Source organism: Malus sylvestris, chromosome 3 (assembly GCF_916048215.2).
Source record: "Malus sylvestris chromosome 3, drMalSylv7.2, whole genome shotgun sequence".
In the NCBI taxonomy this organism is placed as follows: Eukaryota; Viridiplantae; Streptophyta; class Magnoliopsida; order Rosales; family Rosaceae; genus Malus; species Malus sylvestris.
The window spans coordinates 26823690-26848230 of record NC_062262.1 but is presented as its reverse complement, the minus strand read 5'-3'; the positions used below and the strand labels follow the sequence as shown (position 1 = coordinate 26848230).

Sequence of the window (24541 nt, the reverse complement as noted above, 5' to 3'; positions counted from 1 at the left end):
CGCAGGTAAACGTGCTTTCTTTTAAACTGCAGACCATGACCTGGTCTTTAAACTAGGACTTCAAAATTCAATTTGTTTACGAATTTTAACCCTTTACTATTCTCATGAGCAGGTACGTAGACACCATATCCCTTCCTCCCTTCCTCTATATAAACCCCATGCAATATTCCAGGAAGAGACAACTTAATTATCTCGATCGATATCAAAATTCCCAAGTTATGGCAATGAAATATTCAAGATCTTTGCTCTTTGGTGTGCTGCTACTCATTGGCTTTGCATCGACAAATAGCAAAGCTGCTAATACGGATCCACCTGTTTATTGCGAATTCCTCAATCGCAACAGTTTTGAACCAGGGTTCATATTTGGCACAGGTTCTGCATCTTATCAGGTCAATATATATATGTATTATATATGTATCTTCTGGGATTATTTACCATTTTATTGGTACATTTTATACATGCAGTTAGCATCCATGCATGAATTATAATGTTGACATCTTCCTTGCGTGTGTGGTAGTACACTTACGAATATGCATGTATGTATATTTCAGTATGAAGGTGCAGTAAAAGAAGATGGAAGAGGACCAAGCATATGGGATACCTACACCCACAAACATCCAGGTCTGTGATTTAATCAATTGGTAATATGAAAACTTTAGCAACTTCATTTCAAAGGTGTGTAATTAGCACCTCATTCTTTTCTTCATGAGGACAAGTATACCTAACAAAACTCCAACCCCTCTGATAACCATGCACTTTGTTGGGAGACAAATAGTACGTGGTCATGTGATATGTACAATATATGTATATACTTCATCAATACGCACGCACATGAAGTACTTTGCATACGATATGGATTTCACCATTATGTTTTTGAATAAGTGCAGAAAAAATCGCTGATGGCAGTAACGGAGACGTTGCTATTGATCAATATCACCGCTATAAGGTCTAGAATCTCATAACTTTATTATCTTGACCGTTTATACTTGAAGGGCACATGTTAACATATTAAATTGGAGCCTTTATAAAAAGCACAATATAATGAGATCCTCAATATTTAATTTTAAACTTTTTTCTTATTATGATATATATCCTTTTGTCATTCTAGGAAGATGTGGGGATTATGAAGGATATGGAGTTGGATGCTTACCGATTCTCTATTTCATGGTCCAGATTATTACCAAGTAAGTTGCTCCACATCCTCATATTTGGTTGGGACCAATGTCAATATATATTGTGCATAAGAATTATTTGTCCTACGAGAAAATTATTCTCTTTATATACTTTTAACTAAATTAATGTGATCGAGTTATCTAGTGTATAACCCTTATTTTTCTTGTTATTTTTGTTCTAATTAGATGGAACGTTAAGTGGTGGCGTTAACAGAAAAGGAATTGATTATTACGACAATCTCATCGATGAACTCCTACGCAATGGTTAATCATCCTACCTTAAACAATTATTACATGAATTTTTAGAACATCATTCAATCAGACTTTTAATTTGATTTTACTGATCATGTATATATAGGATTAAAGCCATTTGTGACACTCTTTCATGGGGATGTTCCCCAAGCTTTAGAAGATGAATATGGTGGTTTCTTAAGCCCTCGTATTGTGTAAGTGAACAAAATTTATTCTCTCAGTGATAATTTGATAAAATGCATACTGATATTCGTAACATAAATGTGTATCTACAGCGATCATTTTAAAGACTATGCGGAACTTTGTTATAAGGAATTTGGTGATCGAGTCAAGCACTGGTTCACGGAAAATGAGCCATATACTTTTAGTTACATGGGTTATGCTGTTGGTACTCAAGTACCGGGACGCTGCTCTTCTTGGCAAAACCTAAACTGCACCGGTGGAGATTCAGCCATTGAACCATACTTGGTGGCACACCACCTTCTTCTTGCTCATGGAGCAGCTGTAGAATTGTACAAGAATAGATATCAGGTTCAATAACTTTTGTTCTTTTTTTTTTTGGGGTCAGATTATTGGCTCCTAATTGAGAATTCTATATGAATCATTATTATTGAGTTGTAATACAAGAGGGAATACTCTCTGTAGTGAGATAATCTAAAGGTTGTATCTTTTTCCATAGCTCCTATTTGTTCAACCAAAATTCGTATTTTTGTGTAGGCAACTCAAAAAGGCTTGATAGGGATAACATTGGTGTCAGACTGGTTTGAGCCTGCTTCGGATTCAAAGCAAGATAAAGATGCTGCCTTACGATCTTTGGATTTTATGTTTGGATGGCAAGTGTCTTATTAAATTATATATCAACCCAATTACATGTTTACTTATGAATTGAAACATTGATACTACCTAGCTAGCAGTACTCTTTATATATAATAATATAATTAGGCTAATATCCGGAATTGTCATGTTTTGTAGGTTTTTGGACCCATTAACAAGTGGTGACTATCCACACACCATGCGATCAATTGTTGGGAAAAGATTGCCCAAATTCACAAAAGAACAATCCAAGTTGCTAAACGGATCATTTGATTTTCTTGGAATAAATTATTATACTGCTAGATACACAAGTAGTGCACCCAACAACAATTCACTACCGGCAAGCTACGTAACAGATTCTCGAGCTGATCTTACAAGTGAGTGCAAAAGGAAACTTAGTTTGAATAGCTTAAGTTCTTTGTACTTCTTTGCCTAGTTTAACTTCTTAATTACTTTAATTATATTCTAATATTTACACCAATTGTATTCTAATGTTTTTAAATATTGTGGCAGCTGAGCTTAATGGAGTACTCATTGGTCCACAGGTAAATATCAAATTTATCATTTTGAGGTATTTGCATTTGGAGGAGTAGTTTTTTTTTTCCCCAATATTTATGTATTATCTTCAAATGGTGTTGCAGGCTGCTTCAGATTGGTTATATGTATATCCAAAAGGAATTCACGATCTTGTGCTTTACACAAAGGAAAAATATAATGATCCACTCATTTATATTACTGAGAATGGTATGTAATACAAACTTTTAAGCCTTGATTAATTGCAAAAGTTTCACATATTTATAGTGGTGTAAAATGAAACTACACGTTTTCTTTTAGTTTTAGAGGAAGAAACTAAATTTAATTTTTTTTGTGTAATAATATGTACATAGGTGTATCAGAGTTGAATAATCCAGAACTATCACTTGAAGAGGCCCTTCATGATACCAGTAGAATTGACTACTACTATCGTCACCTGTGTTACCTTCAAGCGGCGATCAAGTAAGTAGTTATTAACAAAATGATTAAGGCTATATACTGCCTAGCCTTCTTATGTTATGGTTATTTAATCATTATATTGACCTAACCAATTTGTACATTTGTGTGTGTGTGTGTGCAGAAATGGCGCGAAAGTGAAGGGATACTTTGCATGGACATTGTTAGACGACTTTGAATGGACTGCCGGATACACTGTCCGATTTGGTTTAAACTACGTGGATTATAAAGATGGCCTGAAAAGATACCCAAAACTCTCAGCACACTGGTTCAAAAATTTTCTTAAGAAGAATAAATTCAAAGAAAGCTACAGTTCATTATAAACATTTAAGTGGATAATTTTTTTATTTTTTTATGTATTTATATTTCAATTCCTTATGCATTTGTATTTCCTTGCAATAATGTAAACATTCTTTGAGATTCAATAATTCAATAAAAAGCTATAAGTGCTGTGAATGCTACAATAAAACCTCTCTCTATAAACGAACAACTTATTTGTAGTCATAAAAAGTTTTAGTCCATGTTTGGGTTTAGGAATAAATTTCACATTGTAATAAGTTATCATTTTAATAGGTCATGTTGTAAGGAAACTCAGTTCGACATAGTAGTAATTGTTAATAGGGAACTTTAAGGAAAAACTCCTGGTACTGTTCACTTTAACAAAAAACCACAATTTTACACTAAAAAGTCAATCATGGTACTATTCACTTTACCTTTTATTTTGTCGTTATCGTTAAAGCTCAAAGTTTTTAAGCACTTTTTTATTAGTTTTCCTTTGTTAATAAGGACAATAATAAGCTACGCCACAAATAAAATTTTAAGATGGAATAATTTTATTTTATTTATTTATTATTTTTTTTGGAGATAATACTACAGCTTTGAGCTTGCAGGTACGTATGTAAAACCTTGTCAATATCTTCTTGTTGAAGTCAAAATATTTCTAACTCCTCATGAGAATCATCTTTCCCTTCTTTCCTAATTGTATTAACGATTATTTTTTCAATTATAGCGTGATCAACTTTTTACACAACTGAACACAAATGTTTTCAGTTAGCTGACTTTGCATATGACTTTGGGTTACATGACAATTTTGATAGAAGAAAAGAAAAAGTGTACGCTTGAATTGGTCGAGGATTGTATTGTACATATTTTTAAAACTTTTGCTACGTATTATAAACACCTATTTTTAATTCTTTGTTGAACATAAGGATTCTAATAGATTTTAATATATTCCACCTGTTTAACACAATTTTAAAACTGATGGCACACGCGGGCTCAATTGCTTGTAAGAGACTATTTACAAATAATGTTGATGCACAAAATAAGTGAGACTATGGAACGACGTATGGTGTCAAGTTTGTCACCTTCACAAAGTTATTCCCGTCACCTAGTGAGGATAATATGTAAAGATATAGAGGGTAGATGAGTTCTTATTAATAGTGAAGAGATTACACAATACACACGTTCAAGCATGAAATTGGTTCCAAGTGAAATATCCTGGAATTAAAATTCTATATACGCTTGACTGGCTACATTTTTTCTCCGTGTAAAGCTCTGGTCTGGACTCTGGAGGCTAGCCGCTGGTCCTCTTCTTCTTGGTCCAAAAGGTTTGTAGTTTGTACTCTCTTTGAATCTGTCCATTAAATAATTTTGCCATCCTGTTATGATGCTGCACCTACTGATGGTGCATCAATGATGCTACACCTACTGATGCTGCATATGAATAGCATGCTTTCAGCCTAGTTGCAATTTTTACTCAAATTTTAACTGTTCTACAGTTCAAATGGATAAAGGCACATGGAGTTTAATAGTCTTATAGACCAGGCAATTAGCACTTGTTTTTTTTTTATTTGGAGCTTTTATATTGGGACCTCCTAAGTTAAAATCTTTGATCCACCGCTGATCCTATTTGACATTGATTAGTTTGTGTATAGTAGATCAGTTTAAAGTTTTGTTTCTGCCAAACTTGAATTGGGTTTAGAATTAGGGTTTTTAAATTTCGTTTTAAATTTAAGTAGAAATTATTATGCATGTGTACGGTAATTTAAATCTTTGTAATCTAACAAATTTATTTCCAATTTTGTAGATGTAATAGCTCATTAGAACCTGGAAGGTGATGAGTTTTACACCTTGATCGACGACTACACCTACTACTGCTGCCACTGCTTCGGCAGAGATGGACCATAGGTCAATGATTCCGGTTGACCCAGTTGGTCCTCCAGTCCTACTGGCACCGGTATATTTGACTTCTTCGGTGGTGCTACCTGTTAGCGCCCGACGTGCTCACCGGTGCCCCCGCACTCCATACCAGATGTCGCCAACGGGATCCACAACCAATGCCTCCGGTACACAGCTAGGTATACTATCCTAATTTACTACCTCATTCACATTTTAACTTAGTTTTGTTATTTTAGGTTCAGTTTGTTAAGTTATGTCATTTAAGGATTAAAAAGTTATCATATATATATATATATATATATATATATTGTTTATTGTTGTCATCGTTCCGAACCTATTATTAAACTGTTGTGATCATTGTGTTGGATATGTATATTGTTTATGTTATTTTTAGGGTTTTGGGAAATGTTTTCATTATATGGAGGTTATGCAGAAATTTTAGTATGATTTGTTATTAGTTTTGGGTTAACGTTAATTTTTCATTTCTTTGCAGCCAAGAAAAACACCTGGGGACCTTGTTGGCAATTGAAGACAGCAAAGGTCACCCGGGTGACCAATGATCGTATCACAATCGGATATGATGAGCGACATCGGACAACACCAACGACGGAGTAGCATAGTGCATTAGCCCATGACATTGGGCACGTCGTGCGGACCTTTTGCCCTATGCAGTGGAAGTCTTGGAAGGCGATGCCAGAGAAGGTGAAGAACACGGTGCGCAATCATTTGTTAGTAAGTATTTTTGCCTTTTTAATGCTTTTCATCTAAAATTTATATATTTATATTTATTATTGTCTTTTATTAATAATACTTTCATAATATTTGTTACATGTAGACAAACTACAATTTGGATGACATCAACGAGGACATGTTGACGTACCTCAATCGGCTATACTCCGAACGCTACAAGTTGTGGAAGAGTGACTTGCACCAGTATTTCGAGATGTTTAGTGATCCGCAGGTCACTCTCTAGGAGGGTTGCCCGAACGAGCTTGAAGACCGACAAGAAAATTGGGATTGACTTTGCGGTCATTTTCAGGAGCCGGGCTATGTGGTGCGTTTTTAATTAGGACTTCTTTCATGTTACTTTTTAAAATTTTTACTAATGTTTATTATGATTTTTTTAAAATTTTTATGTTCTTTAAGTATTACGACTAATATGTTTATTTTGTGTATAACAGAAGAAGGCGAAGGCGAACAAGGGCAATCGGGAGAAGAAGACTCTTTTCCACCATTCGGGTTTAAGGCCTTTCTCATATAGGATGTAGGCATGGCAGAAGGTATATATTACAGCTTTTATTTCCAATTTTAAAATGTCGCTAATAATGTTTTTTGTTTGTTTTCGTACTAACATTTTCCTTATCTTTTTCTATTTCAGGAGGGTTCAAAATTCCCGGAGATCGATGTCTTTGCTAACGTTTATGTTCGGCCTGGGATGAGTTGACCGAGTTACTTCTTGCAAGTAATTTCTTATGCATTAAAGATTTATACTAATGATTTCAAATTGTTTTCTATTAATAATCCATGTTTTTTTCATAGGCGACTATGGTGGAGAAGGGTTAGTCGCTTCAGGAGTTCGCCTCCCAGCTTCCCCAGGACACGCCAATCGATCTGTGGATCCCTCTGAAGATGCGGGGTTTCACATCCTTACAGAGACGTTCAACCACACTTTTGGTCGGACGCAAGGGACATATTGTCGGGGGATGGGAAATGCCAGGTGGCGGGAGAGTAGAGCATCTTCATCCTTGCAGTCGAAGGGCGAGGTTATGGCTTTGACGCAGGAAGTCGCTAGCATGAGGAGTGAGCTTGCATCGTACATGTCTTAAATGTGAATGCTTGTACAAGCCCTTAGTTCCTCCGGGATTCGTCTCCCCAGTTTTTTTGCACCACGACCGTCAGAGCCCCTCCACACCGTGCATACACAGCAATCAGGCCCGTCGACCTTCGACTCCGTCCCTAACCCCACCTTCTTCTAGCAGCAAGATTACCAAGCACCTCTAAATGACTTGCTTATAGATTATTCCTTAATTTTTTTCCATAGTTTTTGTTCCCTCTTTCTTTTTAAACTTTGTATTTGTTTATACATTTTTATTTATATTATAAAAAAATTGTTTTTTATTCATTAATTTGTTTTTTTTTTCTGAATTGTATGATATTATATTTTTAATAATATTCCTTTTATTTATTTATTTTTTATTAAAAATTACACTTGCGCGATGCAGACCTGTCGTCGCGTAAAACCACGCGCATGTTACATGTTTCGTCGCGCAAAGATTTTCGAGACGAATTTTAGACGTCTCCAAAAATTCTCATCACAAAGCACACTTGTACCCTTTTATATCATGTGACTAAAACCTTTGTTCGTATACCTTTCGCGCAACGAATGTGCACTTCTTCGTCGCACGAGGTCTTTTTTCACGACCTTTGCGCAAGGATCATGTTTACCTTTATCATGTTCTATATAAAACAACTCTTCATGCCGTAAGGATTATGTTGATCTTTACCTAGACTACTCCTTTTGCTATTGGACTTCAAATATTTTCTTTACTACAAACCTCACCTAATTAAAGGAATCCCACCTTCCTCTCCTCTCTTGATTTATTGTATTATCTCAAATGCTATTATAATTTCATCTCTCATATGCCAAAGGAAAATCAAGTTGTTCGTACGATCCAAGTATTGTGAGTGTACGCTTACGATGATTATAGGTTGTTGTATCCTGGATGGTAGGGCGCCATAACCTGCTACACCGAGACGTTGTCTTAGAGGGGCAAAATCTACTCTTAAGGACAGTGACTACACACCTCAACCTAAAATCTTGTTCTAATTGAGGATCGACGAAGAACGTTCTCTACCTACAAAAGTTAAGTATTTTATTTTATTTGGTTTATTTTATTTAATAAATTGAGGTGATAAAATTGTGATATACTAATATTATTTTATGTGATTTGTTGTAGGAGAAGTAGCATCCTTATCGAAAATAATTCCAACAAGTTCAAACCCTGTCGGCCCCTTAATCTAACATCTAATCTAACAAATCTATCGTTTGACCAAAAAAAAAATCTCAGGATTTTTTTTGAAGTTTAAGTTCGCAAAGTTTCTAATGGATGGTCACAATTATAACATCTAAATGGTGTAGATTGTGCCACATGTCTTGTTTTATAATTGATTTAATTTGATCATGTGCAACTTATGTGTGCCGTTGTTATTGAGGTGTGATGCCTAGTAACAGCTATATCACATGCTCCTCATGCTTTCTTTTTAACATATTTTAGAGAGAGAGAGAGAGAGAATCCAATGTAGATATATTCTTGAGAGATTACATTGGTGACCATCTTTCTTCCATTTCTCTACAATTCGGCGATCACATTCTCAGTGATTTCATGAGTTAAATCCTATTGGAAATCGAGTTCATCACCCCTAAACACACTAACATGGCCTCAAAGCTAGGTTCGAATTGAATCAAGGGGCATGATCTGAGAAATGTTCTTTGAGCTTTCAACCAAGAGCTCAAATAAATTGAAGAAAAAAATGTCTAGATCTGGAGCTGATATTCAAACTCTGATCTTCAATAGTGTTAACTATGAATTTTTTTGTGTCAAATGATGACTATCTACTGATTGTTGCTCAGGATCTTATTTCCAGAGATGCAAAAGCCCTGAGGTTAATTCAAAGTACATTGAGTGACAAATTTTTTTTCAGGATTGCAAATCAGGAGACATTTAACAAAGCTTGGAATGTGTTGAAGCAAGAATACAAAGGCGATTATCAGGTCATGGCAATGAAATTACAAGGTATTCGTCTTGATTTTGAGAACGCTAGAATGAGTAATGGTGAATCTCTATTTGATTATTTGACTAGATTGTTTGCTTTGGTGAGTCAAATGAAAATGCATGGAGAGGATTTGTTATTTGATTAGATTGTTTGCTTTGGTGAATCTCTATTTGATTATTTGACTAGCGGGTGCCTAGGTAAGTCTGGACGGGTTAGGCGGGTGCCTGGGTAGTCAAGGTGGGTGCCTCATCAGGTCTAGGCACCCGCTTAGGTTGTGACTACTTAAACAGAAAATAGATAACTTTCATTTTCTATTTTACTTTTTTTTCAATAAATTGGAAGAGACTTGTTGAATAATTTAATGAACACACATTACATGCTTGTTCCGCATGTTTTCATTATGTTCCAATACTTCATAATTATATGTCATTCTATTTTGTAGTTTATGATGAAATTATATTTATTTTAAGTGCAAACGGGACACTTATTTACATGAAACATAATAGATTTACTTAAATCCACCTAGTTTGCCTAGGCGCCTAGACCGCCTAGCCGCCTAGGTGCTAGGCTCTAGCCCGACGCTCGAGTAGAGCCTATCATTTTTTAGAACCTTGCTTGTAAGTGAGAGGTCTTAGATTTGATTCTCGCCAAAGGTGAATTTGAACCTCATTATTGTTAGCCCATTGTGAAGTTAAGCACACCTCATCCCCCTTAGTGTATAGATAATATCGGTTGTTTTTTTTAAAAAAAAAAAAGTCATGTAGTCACATTTTTGTCTTCATCAATCAACATTGACTCATGTAAAGTCATATGATTGCTGTATCCATTATCTATATACCAGACATGTTCATTCTTGACAGTTGTTGCGGAATCGCAAGCAAAGAACATACTAGTGCCTTTTCCCCCCTCCTTGACATAATGAACCAGTTTGACCATTTTACTCCTACAATCTTTGGCAATATGCCCAAACGTATCACATTTGTGACACTTTGGATTTAAACCAGCATTCACCAAAATGTAAATTTGCACAAATCTTGCAATCTCCTTTACTACCATAGTTCTTTACAATCACATTTGGCTTCTCATTTTGTTTCACATAGTGTTTCTTCTACTACTTATTCTTCCAAGGCTTCTTGCCTTTATAACCACCAACTTGTGAGTTCTCTTTTGGCTGAATACTTAGGCTACTAAATGCTCTTTCATTCACCTTTCCATCTTCAGCATGTCTCATTCATCTTTGCTCAAAACCTTTGGGTGTTGTCGTAGACTCAGTTGGATCAATCTCACTGATTTTCTTTGTACCCTCAATAAAAGATACAATAGTAACATAAGTAGGAGTTAGGCTAATTTACAGCTTCTCTACCATAATTTTATTTAACAAATCCTCTTTGTGCATTTTCATTTGACTCACCAAAGCAAACAATCTAGTCAAATAATCAAACAGAGATTCACCATTACTCATTCTAGCATTCTCAAAATGAAGACGAATACCTTGTAATTTCATTGCCATGACCTGATAATCGCCTTTGTATTCATTCTTCAACACATCCCAAGCTTTGTTAAATGTCTCTTGATTTGCAATCCTGAAAAAAAATTCATCACTCATTGTACTTTGAATTAACCTCAGGGCTTTTGCATCTCTGGAAATAAGATCCTGAGCAACAATCAGCTACTTCCCATCCATTTGCTTCTCATCTCAGGGAAGTTCATAACCATTTTTAGCACAACCCAAGAGATTGTGAGACTTGAAGATAGTCATCATTCGACACACAAAAATTCATACTTGACACTATTGAAGATCAAAGCTTGAAGATCAGCTCCAGATCCAGACATTTTGTTCTTTAATTTATTTGAGCTCTTGGTTGAAAGCTCAAAGAACATTTCTCAGATCATGCCCCTTGATTCAATTCAAACCTAGCTTTGAGGCCATGTTAGTGTGTTTAGGGGTGATGAACTCGATTTCCAGTAGGATTTAACTTATGAAATCACAGAGAATGTGATCGCCGAATTGTAGAGAAATGGAAGAAAGAAGGTCACTAGTGTAATCTCTCAAGAATATATCTACATTGGATTCTCTCTCTCTCTCTAAAATCTGTTAAAAAGAAAGCATGAGGAGCGTGTGATATGGCTGTTTCTAGGAATCACACCTCAATAACAACGGCACACATAAATTGCACATGATCAAATTAAATCAGTTATTAAACAAGACATATGGCACAATCTACACCATTTAGATGTTATAATCGTGACCATCCATTAGAAACTTTGCGAACTTAAACTTCAAAAAAAAATCCTAAGATTTTTTTTTTTGGTCAAACAATAGATTTGTTAGATTAGATGTTAGATTAAGGAGCCGACATGGTTTGAACTTGTTGGAAATATTTGCGAGAATGATGCTACTTCTCCTACAACAAATCACATAAAATAATATTAGTATATCACAAATTTATCACCTCAATTTATTAAATAAAATAAACCAAATAAAATAAAATACTTAACTTTTGTAGGTAGAGAACGTTCTTCGTCGATCCTCAATTAGAACAAGATTTTAGGTTGAGGTGTGTAGTCACTGTCTTGAAGAGTAGATTTTGCCCCTCTAAGGCAATGTCTCAGTGTAGCAGATTAGGATACAACAACCTATAATCATCGTATGCGTACACTCGCAATACTTGGATCGTACGAACAACTTGATTTTCCTTTGGCATATGAGAGATGAAATTATAATAGCATTTGAGAGAATACAATAAATCAAGAGAGGAGAGGAAGGTGGGATTCCTTTAATTAGGTGAGGTTTGTAGGAAAGAAAATATTTGAAGTCCAGTAGCATAAGGAGTAGTCTAGGTAAAGATCAACATAATCCTTACGGCATGAAGAGTTGTTTTTATATAGAACATGATAAAGGTAAACATGATCCTTGCGCAAAGGTCGTGAAAAAAGACCTCGTGCGACGAAGAAGTGCACATTCGTTGTGCGAAAGGTATACGGACAAAGGCTTTCGTCGCATGATATAAAAGGGTACAGGTGTGCTTTGTGGCGAGAATTTCTAGAGACGTCTAAAATTCGTCTCGAAAATCTTTGTGCGACAAAACATGTAACAAGCGCATGGTTTTGCGCGATGACATGTCTACATCGTGCAAGTGTAATTTTTAATAAAAAATAATAATAATAAATAGAATAAAAGGAATATTATTAAAAATATATATTTCATACAATTCAGAAAAAAAGAAAAAAGAAATTAATGAATAAAAAACAATTTTTTTATAATATAAATCAAAATGTACAAACAAATACAAAGTTTAAAAAGAAAGAGGGAACAAAAACTATGAAAAAAATAAGGAATAATCTATAAGCAAGTTATTTAGAGGTGCTTGGTAATCTTGTTGTTAGAAGAAGGTGGGGTTAGGACGGGGTTGGAGGTCGACGGACCTGATTGCTGTGTATGCACGGTGTGGAAGGGCTCTGATGGTGGTGGTGCAGAAAAACTGGGGAGACGGATCCCGGAGGAACTGAGGGCTTGTACAAGCATTGACATTTAAGACATGTACGATGCGAGCTCACTCCTCATGCGAGTGACTTTCTGCGTGAAAATCGTAACCTCGCCCTTTGACTGCGAGGATGAAGATGCTCTACTCTCCCGCCACCTGGCATTTCCCATCCCCCGACAATATGTCCCCTGCGTCTGACCAAAAGTGTGGTTGAAAGTCTCTGTAAGGATGTGAAACCCCACATCTTCAGGGGGATCCACAGATTTGATTGGCGTGTCCAGGGGAAGCTAGGAGGTGAACTCCTGAAGCGACTAACCCATCTCCACCATAGTCGCCTGTGAAAAAAACATGGATTATTAATAGAAAACAATTTGAAATAATTAGTATAAATCTTTAATGCATAAGAAATTACTTACAAGAAGTGACTCGGTCAACTCATCCCAGGCCGAACATAAACGTTAGCAAAGACGTCGATCTCCGGGAATTTTGAACCCTCCTGAAATAGAAAAAGATAAGGAAAATGTTAGTACGAAAACAAACAAAAAACATTACTAGCGACATTTTAAAATTGGAAATAAAAGCTGTAATATATACCTTCCGCCACTCCTCCATCCTATATGAGAAAGGCCTTGAACCTGAATGGTGGAAAAGAGTCTTCTTCTCCCGATTGCCCTTGTTCGCCTTCGCCTTCTTCTGTTATACACAAAATAAACATATTAGTTGTAATATTTAAAGAACATAAAAAATTAAAAAAAAATTCATAATAAACATTAGTAAAAATTTTAAAAAGTAACATGAAAGAAGTCATAATTAAAAACGCACCACATAGCCCGGCTCCTGAAAATGACCGCAAAGCCAATCCCAATTATCTTGTCGGTCTTCTAGCTCGTTCGGGACACCCTCCTCGAGAGCGACCTGCGGATTACTAAACATCTCGAAATACTGGTGCAAGTCACTCTTCCACTGCTTGTAGCGTTCAGAGTATAGTCGATTGAGGCAAGCCAACATGTCCTCGTTGATGTCATCCAAATTGTAGTAATAAAAGACATTAATATTACGAAAGTATTAGTAATAAAAGACATTAATAAATATAAATATATAAATTTTAAATGAAAAGAATTAAAAAGGAAAAAATACTTACTAACAAATGATTACGCACCGTGTTCTTCACCTTCTCCGGCATCGCCTTCCAAGCCTTCCACCGCATAGGGCAAAAGGTCCGCATGACGTGCCCAATGTCATGGGCGAATGCACTATGCTACTCCGTCGTTGGTGTTGTCCGATGTCGCTCATCATATCTGATTGTGATACAATCGTTGGTCATCCGGGTGACCTTCGCCGTCTTCAATTGCCGACAAGGTCCTCGGGTGTTTTTCTTGGCTGCAAAGAAATGAAAAATTAACGTTAACCTAAAACCAATAACAAATCATACTAAAATTTCTATATAACCTCCCTATAATGAAAACATTTCTTAAAACCCTGAAAATAATATAAACAATATACGTATCCAACACAATGATCACAACAATTTAATAATAGGTTCGGAACGATGACAACAATAAACAATATATATACACATATACACACACACACACACATATATATATATATATGATAACTTTTTAATCCTTAAATGACATAACTTAACAAACTGAACCTAAAATAACAAAACTAAGTTAACATGGGAATGAGGGAGTAAATTAGGATAGTATACCTAGCTGTGTACCGGAGGCATTAGTTGTGGATCTAGATGGCGACATTTGGTCTGGAGTGTCGGGGCACCGGTGAGCACGTCGGGCGCTAACAGGTAGCACCACCGAAGAAGTCGAATATGCCAATGCCTGTAGGACTGGAGGACCAACTGGGTCAAACGGATTCATTGACCTATGGTCCATCTCTGCCGAAGCAGTGGTGGCAGAAGTAGGTGTAGTCGTCGATCAAGGTGTAGAAGTCATCGCCTTCCGGGTTCTAATGAGCTATTGCATCTACAAAATTGGAAATAAATTTGTTAGATTACAAAGATTTAAATTACCGTACACATGCATAATAATTTCTACTTAAATTTAATAAGAAATTTAAAAACCCTAATTCTAAAGCCAATTCAAGTTTGGCAGAAACAAAACTTTAAATTGATCTACTATACACAAATTAATCAATGTCAGATAGGATCAGTGGTGGATCCAAGATTTTAACTTAGGATTGTCCCAATATAAAAGCTCCAAATAAAAAAAAAACAAGTGCTAATTGCCTAGTCTATAAGACTATAAAACTTCATGTGCCTCTATCCATTTGAACTGTAGAACAGCGAAAATTTGAGTAAAAATTGCAACTAGGCTGAAAGCATGCTATTCATATGCAACATCAGTAGGTGTAGCATCATTGATGCACCATCAGTAGGTGCAACATCACAACAGGATGGCAAAATTATTTAATGGACAGAGTCAAAGAGAGTACAAACTACAAACCTCTTCGACCAAGAAGAAGAGACCAGAGGCTAGCCACCAGAGTCTAGACCAGAGCTTTACACGGAGAAAAACTGCAGATTTTCACCAGGGATGTCGTCGACTTGTCGCCCCGCCTGTTGGTGCAATAGTGAATAGAAACTAAAATGCAGCAGAGAGTTGATCGATGCCATAAGGACCAGAAGCGGGCCGAGTGGCAGACGATTAGGTATTATTAGTAAAGTGAAGGTTCTGAATGCTGAAGGAGTTGATTGCTCTAGTGTAAGGGTTCTCATGTGACTCGTGAGTGAGGTTTTAAATTTTTTTAATGACTTGGCTCAAAACGAAGTCGTTTTGGACAAGTCATTTTGAAAAAAATTTGGCTTTCTTCTTTCTCCTCCTAAAATGCATAGCCTAATTGAGTCTAAATACATAACTTATAAAAAAAAAACCTTAAATTTATATAGTGTCCTCAAAAACAGAAATTTAAAACTACTATTTCGATGGTGCTCAATTCTGATTGACGTCATAGCGCCACCGGTTGTAACCTCCCTCCAACGCCGCCTCCATCAACTTCATCAACTCTTCGTTCATATCATCATCAAGAGTATACTTACACTGTTACACATATTTGCAAATAATTAATTCCAACATATAATAAAAAAAATTCACAAAATTAATTATTGATCCATCAACAACATAATTACTAATAATTCATCCATCACCACCTTCTTGACACTGTCGGGCACATATTTCCAAGAACACCACTCAGCAGTAGAACAATTATTTCCCATGGCTACAACAATCGCATGCGCGAACTCCACATGTTGTCTCAAATCATACGAGTTGGCGGGCACGCTCTCATCCTAGTTTTTATCCTCCATCACAGCACGAACATAATTTTGAAGAATAATGATAGTAAAATGGCATATATATAGGAAGGTTAGGGACTTTGCGGGACAAATGACATATATATAGGAAGGTTAGGGACTTTGCACGACAAATGCTTTGTCGCGCAAACATCTACGCTAAATACAATATTGATTCCTCTGATTCACATGCACTGAATTGTTGGGAAAAACTGACAATGACTTGAATGACGAATCCTTCGTCCCATAAAGATTCACCCTTCGTCGCGCATGTTTTTTGCACCAAAAAATTGCTCGCGATTTTTCTTATTGACTTTGCGCGATAAGTGTATTGTTTTCGTCAGGCAAAGTTTGTTTGCGCGACAAAGTTAAGCGTCGCGCAAAGCTGACCTTTCTTGTGCCACTAATATCCTCTTCCATCGTGCAAAACTATCTTGCGCGATGATTTTTTCGTTGTCGCGCAAGTAGTTTTTTCTACTAGTGAAGTATATTGATGTGGCCATCTCCATCATAACTGCTTACATATTTTGTAGTAAACTTTTCTCTCCGTTGTATGTCTCTACAGGTTTTTTATCTACATGCAATTGGCTTGCGACAAGCCTTTCCAACACCAGTCTTTAGAGGGAACTTAACCTCAAGGTAATAACCATGCTGAAAAATGCTTGGACTCGGAAGTTATTTGAACACTTTATATAACTGACATAGCTTCCAAAGCATTTCATTAATTTCTGATCTGTATGAGAGACCGCTGCTACTTATGATAGAGATTTGCATTATCATTATCGCTAATTTCTTTATAATTGATAGAATCACAAATTTATTACAATGGGATTCGAAATTCTCCATGTACACTTCAGGTTGGCAAACTGTCTACTGGTGACTCTAATGTCCCCACAGGATAAAGCATCAATGGTTGCAAATATGCTACCATTAAAGGTATGGAGGTAATCTTTTAACTAAACCACGTTGCTTTCTTCGTAGCATATTAGATATTGCTATCCCTACTTTTTCATGCGAAGGTTAATGGACTGTCACCTACTTGCATATTTGAAATCTAATCTATTTTGTAAATAACCTGGTAAATTAGTATGGTGATATGGATAATCATGACAGTGCTCTTGTATTTTGCAATCCTCGTTACGTTGGAACATTAATGAAGGGAGGGACGTTGAATCAAGAGACCAATCATAACACAAAATGTGTCAACATCAGAATAAAACTCGTAGAGTACCATATCAATCGCGAAAGGGAACCAAAGACTCTCCTCAACTATAAAAGACGACCATTCTCCTACAGTTAATTCCTAACCGCATAGGGCAAAAGGTCTGCCCAACGTGCCCAATGTCATGGGCCAATGCACTATGCTACTCCATCGTTGGTGCTATCTGATGTCGCTCATCATATCCGATTGTGATACGATCGTTGGTCACCCGGGTGACCTTCGTCGTCTTCAATTGTTGATAAGGTCCCCGGGTGTTTTTCTTGGCTGCAAAGAAATGAAAAATTAACGTTAGCCCAAAACTAATAACAAATCACACTAAAATTTCTGCATAACCTCCTATAATGAAAACATTTCCCAAAACCCTGAAAATAACATAAACAATATACGTATCCAACACAATGATCACAACAGTTTAATAATAGGTTCGGAACAATGACAACAATAAACAATATATATATACATATACATATATATATATATATATATATATATATATATATATATATATATATGATAACTTTTTAATCCTTAAATGACATAACTAAACAAACTGAACCTAAAATAACAAAACTAAGTTAACATGGGAATGAGGGAGTAAATTGGATAGTATACCTAGCTGTGTACCGGAGGCATTGGTTGTGGATCCCGATGCGACATCTGGTCTGGAGTGCAAGGGCACCGATGAGCACGTCGAGCGCTAACAGGTAGCACCACCGAAGAAGTCGAATATGCCGATGCCTGTAGGACTGGAGGACCAACCGGGTCAACCGGATTCATTGACCTTTGGTCCATCTCTGCCGAAGCAGTGGCGGCAGTAGTAGGTGTAGTCGTCAATCAAGGTGTAAAAGTCATCGCCTTCTGGGTTCTAATAAGGTATTACATCTACAAAATTGGAAATAAATTTGTTAGATTACAAAGATTTAAATTACTGTACACATGCATAATAATTTCTACTTAAATTTAAAACGAAATTTAAAAACCCTAATTCTAAAGCCAATTCAAGTTTGGCAGAAACAAAACTTTAAACTGATCTACTATACACAAACTAATCAATGTCAGATAGGATCAGTGGCGGATCCAAGATTTTAACTTAGGATGGTCCCAATATAAAAGCTCCAAATAAAAAAATACAAGTGCTAATTGCCTAGTCTTTAAGACTATAAAACTCTATATGCCTCTATCCATTTGAACTGTAGAACAATTAAAATTCGAGTAAAAATTGCATCTAGGCTGAAAGCATGCTATTCATCTGCAGCATCACTGATGCAGCTTCAGTAGGTGTAGCATCACTGATACAGCTTCATTGATGCACCATCAGTAGGTGCAGCATCAGTAGATGCAGCATCACAACAGTATGGCAAAATTATTTAATGGATAAAGTCAAAGAAAGTACAAACTACAAACCTCTTTGACCAAGAGGAAGAGGATCAGCGGCTAGCCTCTAGAGTCAAGACCAGAGGTTTACACGGAGAAAAAATGCAAATTTTCACCAGAGATGTCGTCGAGTCGTCACCCGGCCCATCGGCCCATCGGTGCAGCAGAGAGTTGATCGATGCCGTAAGGAACAGAAGCGGGCCGAGCGGCAGATGATTAGTTATTATTGCTAAAGTAAAGGTTCTGAATGTTGAAGGAGTTGATTGCTCTATCATGCGAGGGTTCTCATGTGACTCGTGAGTGAGGTTTTAAATTTTTTTAATGATTGGCTCAAAACGAAGTCGTTTTGGACAAGTCATTTTGAAAACAAATTGGCTTTCTTCTTTCTCCTCTTGAAATGCACAGCCTAATTGAGTTAATCTATTCAATTATTTAAAAACTCAAATAGGAATTAAAGCCTATTTCGATGGTGCTCCATTCTGCTCGACGTCATAGCACCACCAGTTGTAACCTCCTTCCAACGCCGTCTCCATCAACTTCATCAACTCTTCGTTCGTATCATCATGAAGAGTATACTTACACTATTACATATATATGCAAATAATTAATTCCGACATATAACATAAAAAATTCACAAAATTAATTATTGATCCATCAACAGCATAATTACTAATAATTCATCCATCACCACCTTCTTGACACTGTCGGGCACATATTTCCAAGAACACCACTCAGCAGTAGGACAATTATTCCCCATGGCTACAACAATCGCATGCGCGAACTCCACATGTTGTCTCAAATCATATGGGTTGGCGGGCACGCTCTCGTCCTAGTTTTTTTCCTCCATCACAGCACGAACATAACTATGAAGAATAATGATAGTAGAATGGCATATATATAGGAAGGTTAGGGACTTTGCACGACAAATGCTTTGTCGCGCAAACATCTATGCTAAATACAGTATTGATTCCTCTGATTCACATGCACTTAATTGTCGGGAAAAAATGACAGTGACTTGCGTGACGAATCCTTCGTCACGTAAAGATTCACCCTTCGTCGCACATGTTTTTCACACCAAAAAATTGCTCGTGATTTTTCTTACTGACATTGCGTGAAAAGTGTATTGTTTTCGTTGGGCAAAGTTTGTGCGACAAAGTTATGCGTCGCGCAAAGCTGACCTTTCTTGTGCGACTAATATCCTCTTCCATTGCGCAAAACTATCTTGCACGATGATTTTTTCGTTGTCGCGCAAGTAGTTTTTTCTACTAGTGAAGTATATTGATGTGGCCATTTCCATCATAATTGCTTACATATTTTGTAGTAAACTTTTCTCTCCGTTGTATGTCTCTACAGGTTTTTTATCTACATGCAATTGGCTTGCGACAAGCCTTTTCAACACCAGTCTTTAGAGGGAACTTAACCTCAAGTTAATAACCATGCTGAAAAATGCTTGGACTCGGAACTAAACCACGTCGTAGCTTTCTTTGTAGCATATTAGATCTTGGTATACCTACTTTTTCATGCGAAGGTTAATGGACTGTCACTTATTTGCTTATTTGAAATCTAATCTATTGTGTAAATAACCTGGTAAATTGGTATGGTGATATGGATAATCATGACAGTGCTCTTGTATTTTGCAATCCTCGTTACGTTGGAACATTAAAGAATGGAGGGACGTTGAATCAAGAGACCAATCATAACACAAAATGTGTCAACATCAGAATAAAACTCGTAGAGTACTATATCAACCGCAAAAGGGAACTGAAGACTTTCCTCAACTATAAAAGACGACCGTTCTCCTACAATTAATTCCTAATGCCATTATTGTATTTAAACTCGTCATTAGAACTCACTCATAATGATTGTGCTTTGTGAAGTCTAGTTTTATTGTTTGGCTTCCCTTGTTAAATGTAATCAATTGTACCACACATATTCTCGTTATATTTAGGGTTGAATTGCAACTTTTGGGATCATGATGCTGGAAATATCACTGCAAGAGCTTAACTTCTCTCATCAAAGGTTTGTTCATTCATATGTATTTCATGTCATTATTTCCAGTTCATTTTGTCTAGTGGTTCTGTGTTGTTAAAACTTCTCGTTGCTATCACGCGAGCTAGGCACATACTTTAAGACAACCCACATGAGCCATATGACTACTTTTTTTTTAAAATGGTTTTTCAGCCTTAGATTTTTCCAGTTTGCTTGTACACATGACACGTGGTTTTTTTTGTCCTCCGTCTTGTCTAAAACAAAGCCCACTATAAAAAATTAATCTAGGGTTCTTTTCAACTTGGCTAGGAGATTTATATTTTTCTGATTATCCAGATCATTGCATATGAGGGTAGGCATTGTTTTCGTGATTTTGATCTTTGTTTTAGGTCAAGCTTTTCTAGTTTCAAATCTTTGAGCTGACTACTTTTTGGATTCACATTAGTTTCATCTTTCAAGGGTTTGACTGGTGAAACTTACTAGCCATCAACTTCATCATATCATTTGCATAAGTTGATTTGATTTTGGTGCCATAAGATGAAGAGCTCAGGAGGAGCTACCACTTCCTGAAGACCGAAGGAATCCAGCTCGTGAAAAGGAAGGTTGCACAAGGGTACAAGTTGCTCCATAGATTAGGAACTAGGAATTGAGCTTGTGTGGTTACATTGTAAGAATGTTGATTTCACTAGTGGATTGGACTCAGTGGAAAGTCTCCAGTTTTTAACCCTAGAGTGAAATTTTTCTAGCCAAAAACATCATGTGTGTACTATTGCTTTCCTTGGATTTATTTCTTACATCTTGTATATGATAGATGTTCATCTTGACTTGCATATAGACTTGTCCATGCATCTAAGCTAATCAAGGTTTGCATTTATAATAGACTGGACCTCAGTTAACTAGGGACATTTCTGTAAACCTAGTTTTTAAATTGATTATTTCCGTTGCTGGTTAATTGACAAACGTGATCTTAGTTGACTAGTGTTGATGACTAGCAAGTCAAGCATATATAGAATTTTAATTACATGATATTTCACTTGGAACCGATTTCATGCTTGAACATGTGTATTGTGTAAACTCTTCACTATTAATAAGAACTCATCTACCCTCTATATCTTTACATATTATCCTCACTAGGTGACGGGAGTAACTTTGCGAAGGTGACAAACTTGACACTTTACGTCGTTCCATAGTCTCACTTATTTTGAGCATCAACATTATTTGTAAATAGTCTCTTACAAGCAATTGAACCCGCGTGATGCCATCAGTTTTAAAACTGTGTGAAAAAGGTGGAATATATTAAAATCTATTAGCATCCTTATGTTCAACAAAGAATTAAAAATAGGTGTTTATAATACATAGCAAAAGTTTTAAAAATCTTTAATTATTCTTTCTAAGTAAATTTGACAAATATGTACAATACAATCTTCGACCAATTCAAGTGTACACTTTTTCTTTTCTTCTATCAAAATTGTCACGTAACCCAAAGTCATATGCAAAGCCAGCTAACTGAAAACATTTGTGTTCAATTGTGTAAAAAGTTGAGTACGCTTTAATTGAAAAAATAATCATTAATACAATTAGGCAAGAAGGGAAAGATGATTCTCCTGAGGAGTTAGAAATATTTTGACTTCAACAAGAATATATTGACAAGGTTTTACATACGTACCTGCAAACTCAAAGCTGTAGTATTATCTCCAAAAAAATAATAAATAAATAAAATAAAATTCTTCCATCTTAAAATTTTATTTGTGGCGTAGCTTATTATTGTCCTTATTAACAAAGGAAAACTAATAAAAAGAGCTTGAAAACTTTGAGCTTTAACGATAACGACAAAATAAAGATAAAGTGAATAGTACCAAGATTGACTTTTTAGTGTAAAATTGTGGTTTTTTTATTAAAGTGAACAGTACCAGGAGTTTTTCGTTAAAGTTCCCTATTAACAATTACTACTATGTCAAACTGAGTTTCCTTACAACAGGACCTATTAAAATGATAACTTATTACAGTGTGAAATTTATTCCTAAACCCAAACAGACCAAAACTTTTTACAACTACAAATAAGTTATTCGTTTATAGAGAGAGGTTTTATTGTAGCATTCATAGCACTTATAGCTTTTTATTGAATTATTGAATCTCAAAGAATGTTTACATTATTGCAAGGAAATACAAATGCATAAGGAATTGAAATATAAATACATAAAAAAAAATTATCCACTTAAATGTTTATAATGAATTGTAGCTTTCTTTGAATTTATTCTTCTTAAGCAAATTTTTGAACCAATGTGTTGAGAGTTTTGGGTATCTTTTCAGCCCATCTTTATAATCCACGTAGTTTAAACCAAATTGGACAGTGTATCCAGAAGTCCATTAAAAGTTGTCTAACAATGTCCATGCAAAGTATCCCTTCACTTTCGCGCCATTTCTGCACACACACACACAAATGTACAAATGGGTTAGGTCAATATAATGATTAAATAACCATAACATAAGAAGGCTAGGCAGTATATTGCCTTAATCATTTTGTTAATAACTACTTACTTGATCGCCGCTTAAAGGTAACACAGGTGACAATAGTAGTAGTCAATTCTACTGGTATCATGAAGGGCCTCTTCAAGTGATAGTTCTGGATTATTCAACTCTAATACACCTATGTACATATTATTACACAAAAAAAATTAAATTTAGTTTCTTCCTCTAAAACTAAAAGAAAACGTGTAGTTTCATTTACACCACTATAAATATGTGAAACTTTTGCAATTAATCAAGGCTTAAAAGTTTGTATTACATACCATTCTCAGTAATATAAATGAGTGGATCATTATATTTTTCCTTTGTGTAAAGCACAAGATCATGAATTCCTTTTGGATATACATATAACCAATCTGACGCAGCCTGCAACACCATTTGAAGATAATACGTAAATGTTGGGGAAAAAAAAAACTACTCCTCCAAATGCAAATAGCTCAAAATGATAAATTTGATATTTACCTGTGGACCAATGAGTACTCCATTAAGCTCAGCTGCCACAATATTTACAAACCTTAGAATACAATTGGTGCAAATACTAGAATATAATTAAAGTAATTAAGAAGTTAAACTAGGCAAAGAAGTACAAAGAACATAAGCTATTCAAACTAAGTTTCCTTTTGCACTCACTTGTAAGATCAGCTCGAGAATCTGTTACGTAGCTTGCCGGTAGTGAATTGTTCTTGGGTGCACTACTTGTGTATCTAGCAGTATAACAATTTATTCCAAGAAAATCAAATAATCCGTTTAGCAACTTGGATTGTTCTTTTGTGAATCTGGGCAATCTTTTCCCAACAATTGGTCGCATGGTGTGTGGATAGTCACCACTTGTTAATGGGTCCAAAAACCTACAAAACATGACAATTCCGGATATTAGCCTAATTATATTATTATATATAAAGAGTACTGCTAGCTAGGTAGTATCAATGTTTCAATTCATAAGTAAACATGTAATTGGGTTGATATATAATTTAATAAGACACTTGCCATGCAAACATAAAATCCAAAGATCGTAAGGCAGCATCTTTATCTTGCTTTGAATCCGAAGCAGACTCAAATCAGTTTGACACCAATGAATCCGAAGCCATTGACCCAAAAAAAAAAAGAACAAAAGTTATTGAACCTGATATTTATTCTTGTACAATTCTACAGCTGCTCCATGAGCAAGAAGAAGGTGGTGTGCCACCAAGTATGGTTCAATGGCTGAATCTCCACCGGTGCAGTTTAGGTTTTGCCAAGAAGAGCAGCATCCCGGTACTTGAGTCCCAACAGCATAACCCATGTAACTAAAAGTATATGGCTCATTTTCCGTGAACCAGTGCTTGACTCGATCACCAAATTCCTTATAACAAAGTTCCGCATAGTCTTTAAAATGATTGCTGTAGATACACATTTATGTTACGAATATCAGTATGCATTTTATCAAATTATCACTGAGAGAATAAATTTTGTTCAC

The 24541-nt window shown here is 35.8% G+C and overlaps 2 protein-coding genes, 1 long non-coding RNA gene and 1 pseudogene across 4 annotated transcripts; 2 read left to right on the top strand and 2 right to left on the bottom strand.

Annotated features, from left to right (window-relative positions):
- Window positions 1-170: 170 nt before the first annotated feature.
- Window positions 171-22840, top strand: LOC126614534 (beta-glucosidase 12-like). 2 transcript variants are annotated; one of them, XM_050282198.1, is made up of 14 exons: window positions 181-389; window positions 552-621; window positions 888-946; window positions 1109-1184; window positions 1359-1436; window positions 1531-1618; window positions 1700-1955; window positions 2142-2257; window positions 2397-2614; window positions 2751-2782; window positions 2879-2981; window positions 3125-3233; window positions 3352-3548; window positions 22771-22840. In XM_050282198.1, exons 1-14 carry the CDS (start codon window positions 219-221, stop codon window positions 22776-22778), a joined length of 1581 nt encoding a protein of 526 aa, XP_050138155.1. In that variant the 5' UTR covers window positions 181-218; the 3' UTR covers window positions 22779-22840. The 2 variants fall into 2 exon arrangements, with proteins under 2 accessions (XP_050138156.1, XP_050138155.1); XM_050282199.1 differs by lacking the exon at window positions 22771-22840 and having other exon boundaries at window positions 171-389; window positions 3352-3696.
- LOC126614548 (uncharacterized) lies at window positions 5740-7590 on the top strand. Its single transcript, XR_007620421.1, has 5 exons — window positions 5740-6137; window positions 6241-6459; window positions 6587-6685; window positions 6784-6867; window positions 6945-7590. It is a non-coding gene; the product is annotated as an uncharacterized LOC126614548 (long non-coding RNA).
- Window positions 6295-13871, bottom strand: LOC126614541 (uncharacterized). The gene is made up of 5 exons (XM_050282205.1): window positions 13832-13871; window positions 13523-13701; window positions 13259-13351; window positions 13137-13160; window positions 6295-6369 (listed from the first exon to the last, which is right to left on the bottom strand). Exons 1-5 carry the CDS (start codon window positions 13869-13871, stop codon window positions 6295-6297), a joined length of 411 nt encoding a protein of 136 aa, XP_050138162.1.
- LOC126617113 (beta-glucosidase 12-like) overlaps window positions 22779-24541 on the bottom strand; it is a 25213-nt pseudogene continuing 23450 nt past the window's right edge.

Bases quoted from the DNA above. Each gene is read 5' to 3' on its own strand.
- LOC126614541 (XM_050282205.1), bottom strand. From the start codon at position 13,871: ATGCGGTGGAAGGCTTGGAAGGCGATGCCGGAGAAGGTGA. The intron at 13,702-13,831 runs AGAACACGGTGC...ATGTCTTTTATT, and splicing joins GGCGATGCCGGAGAAGGTGA to ACTACAATTTGGATGACATC. The intron at 13,161-13,258 runs GTATATATTACA...TTTCTATTTCAG, and splicing joins GGATGGAGGAGTGGCGGAAG to GAGGGTTCAAAATTCCCGGA.
- LOC126614534 (XM_050282198.1), top strand. From the start codon at position 219: ATGGCAATGAAATATTCAAGATCTTTGCTCTTTGGTGTGCTGCTACTC. The intron at 2,783-2,878 runs GTAAATATCAAA...ATGGTGTTGCAG, and splicing joins GAGTACTCATTGGTCCACAG to GCTGCTTCAGATTGGTTATA. The intron at 3,234-3,351 runs GTAAGTAGTTAT...GTGTGTGTGCAG, and splicing joins TACCTTCAAGCGGCGATCAA to AAATGGCGCGAAAGTGAAGG.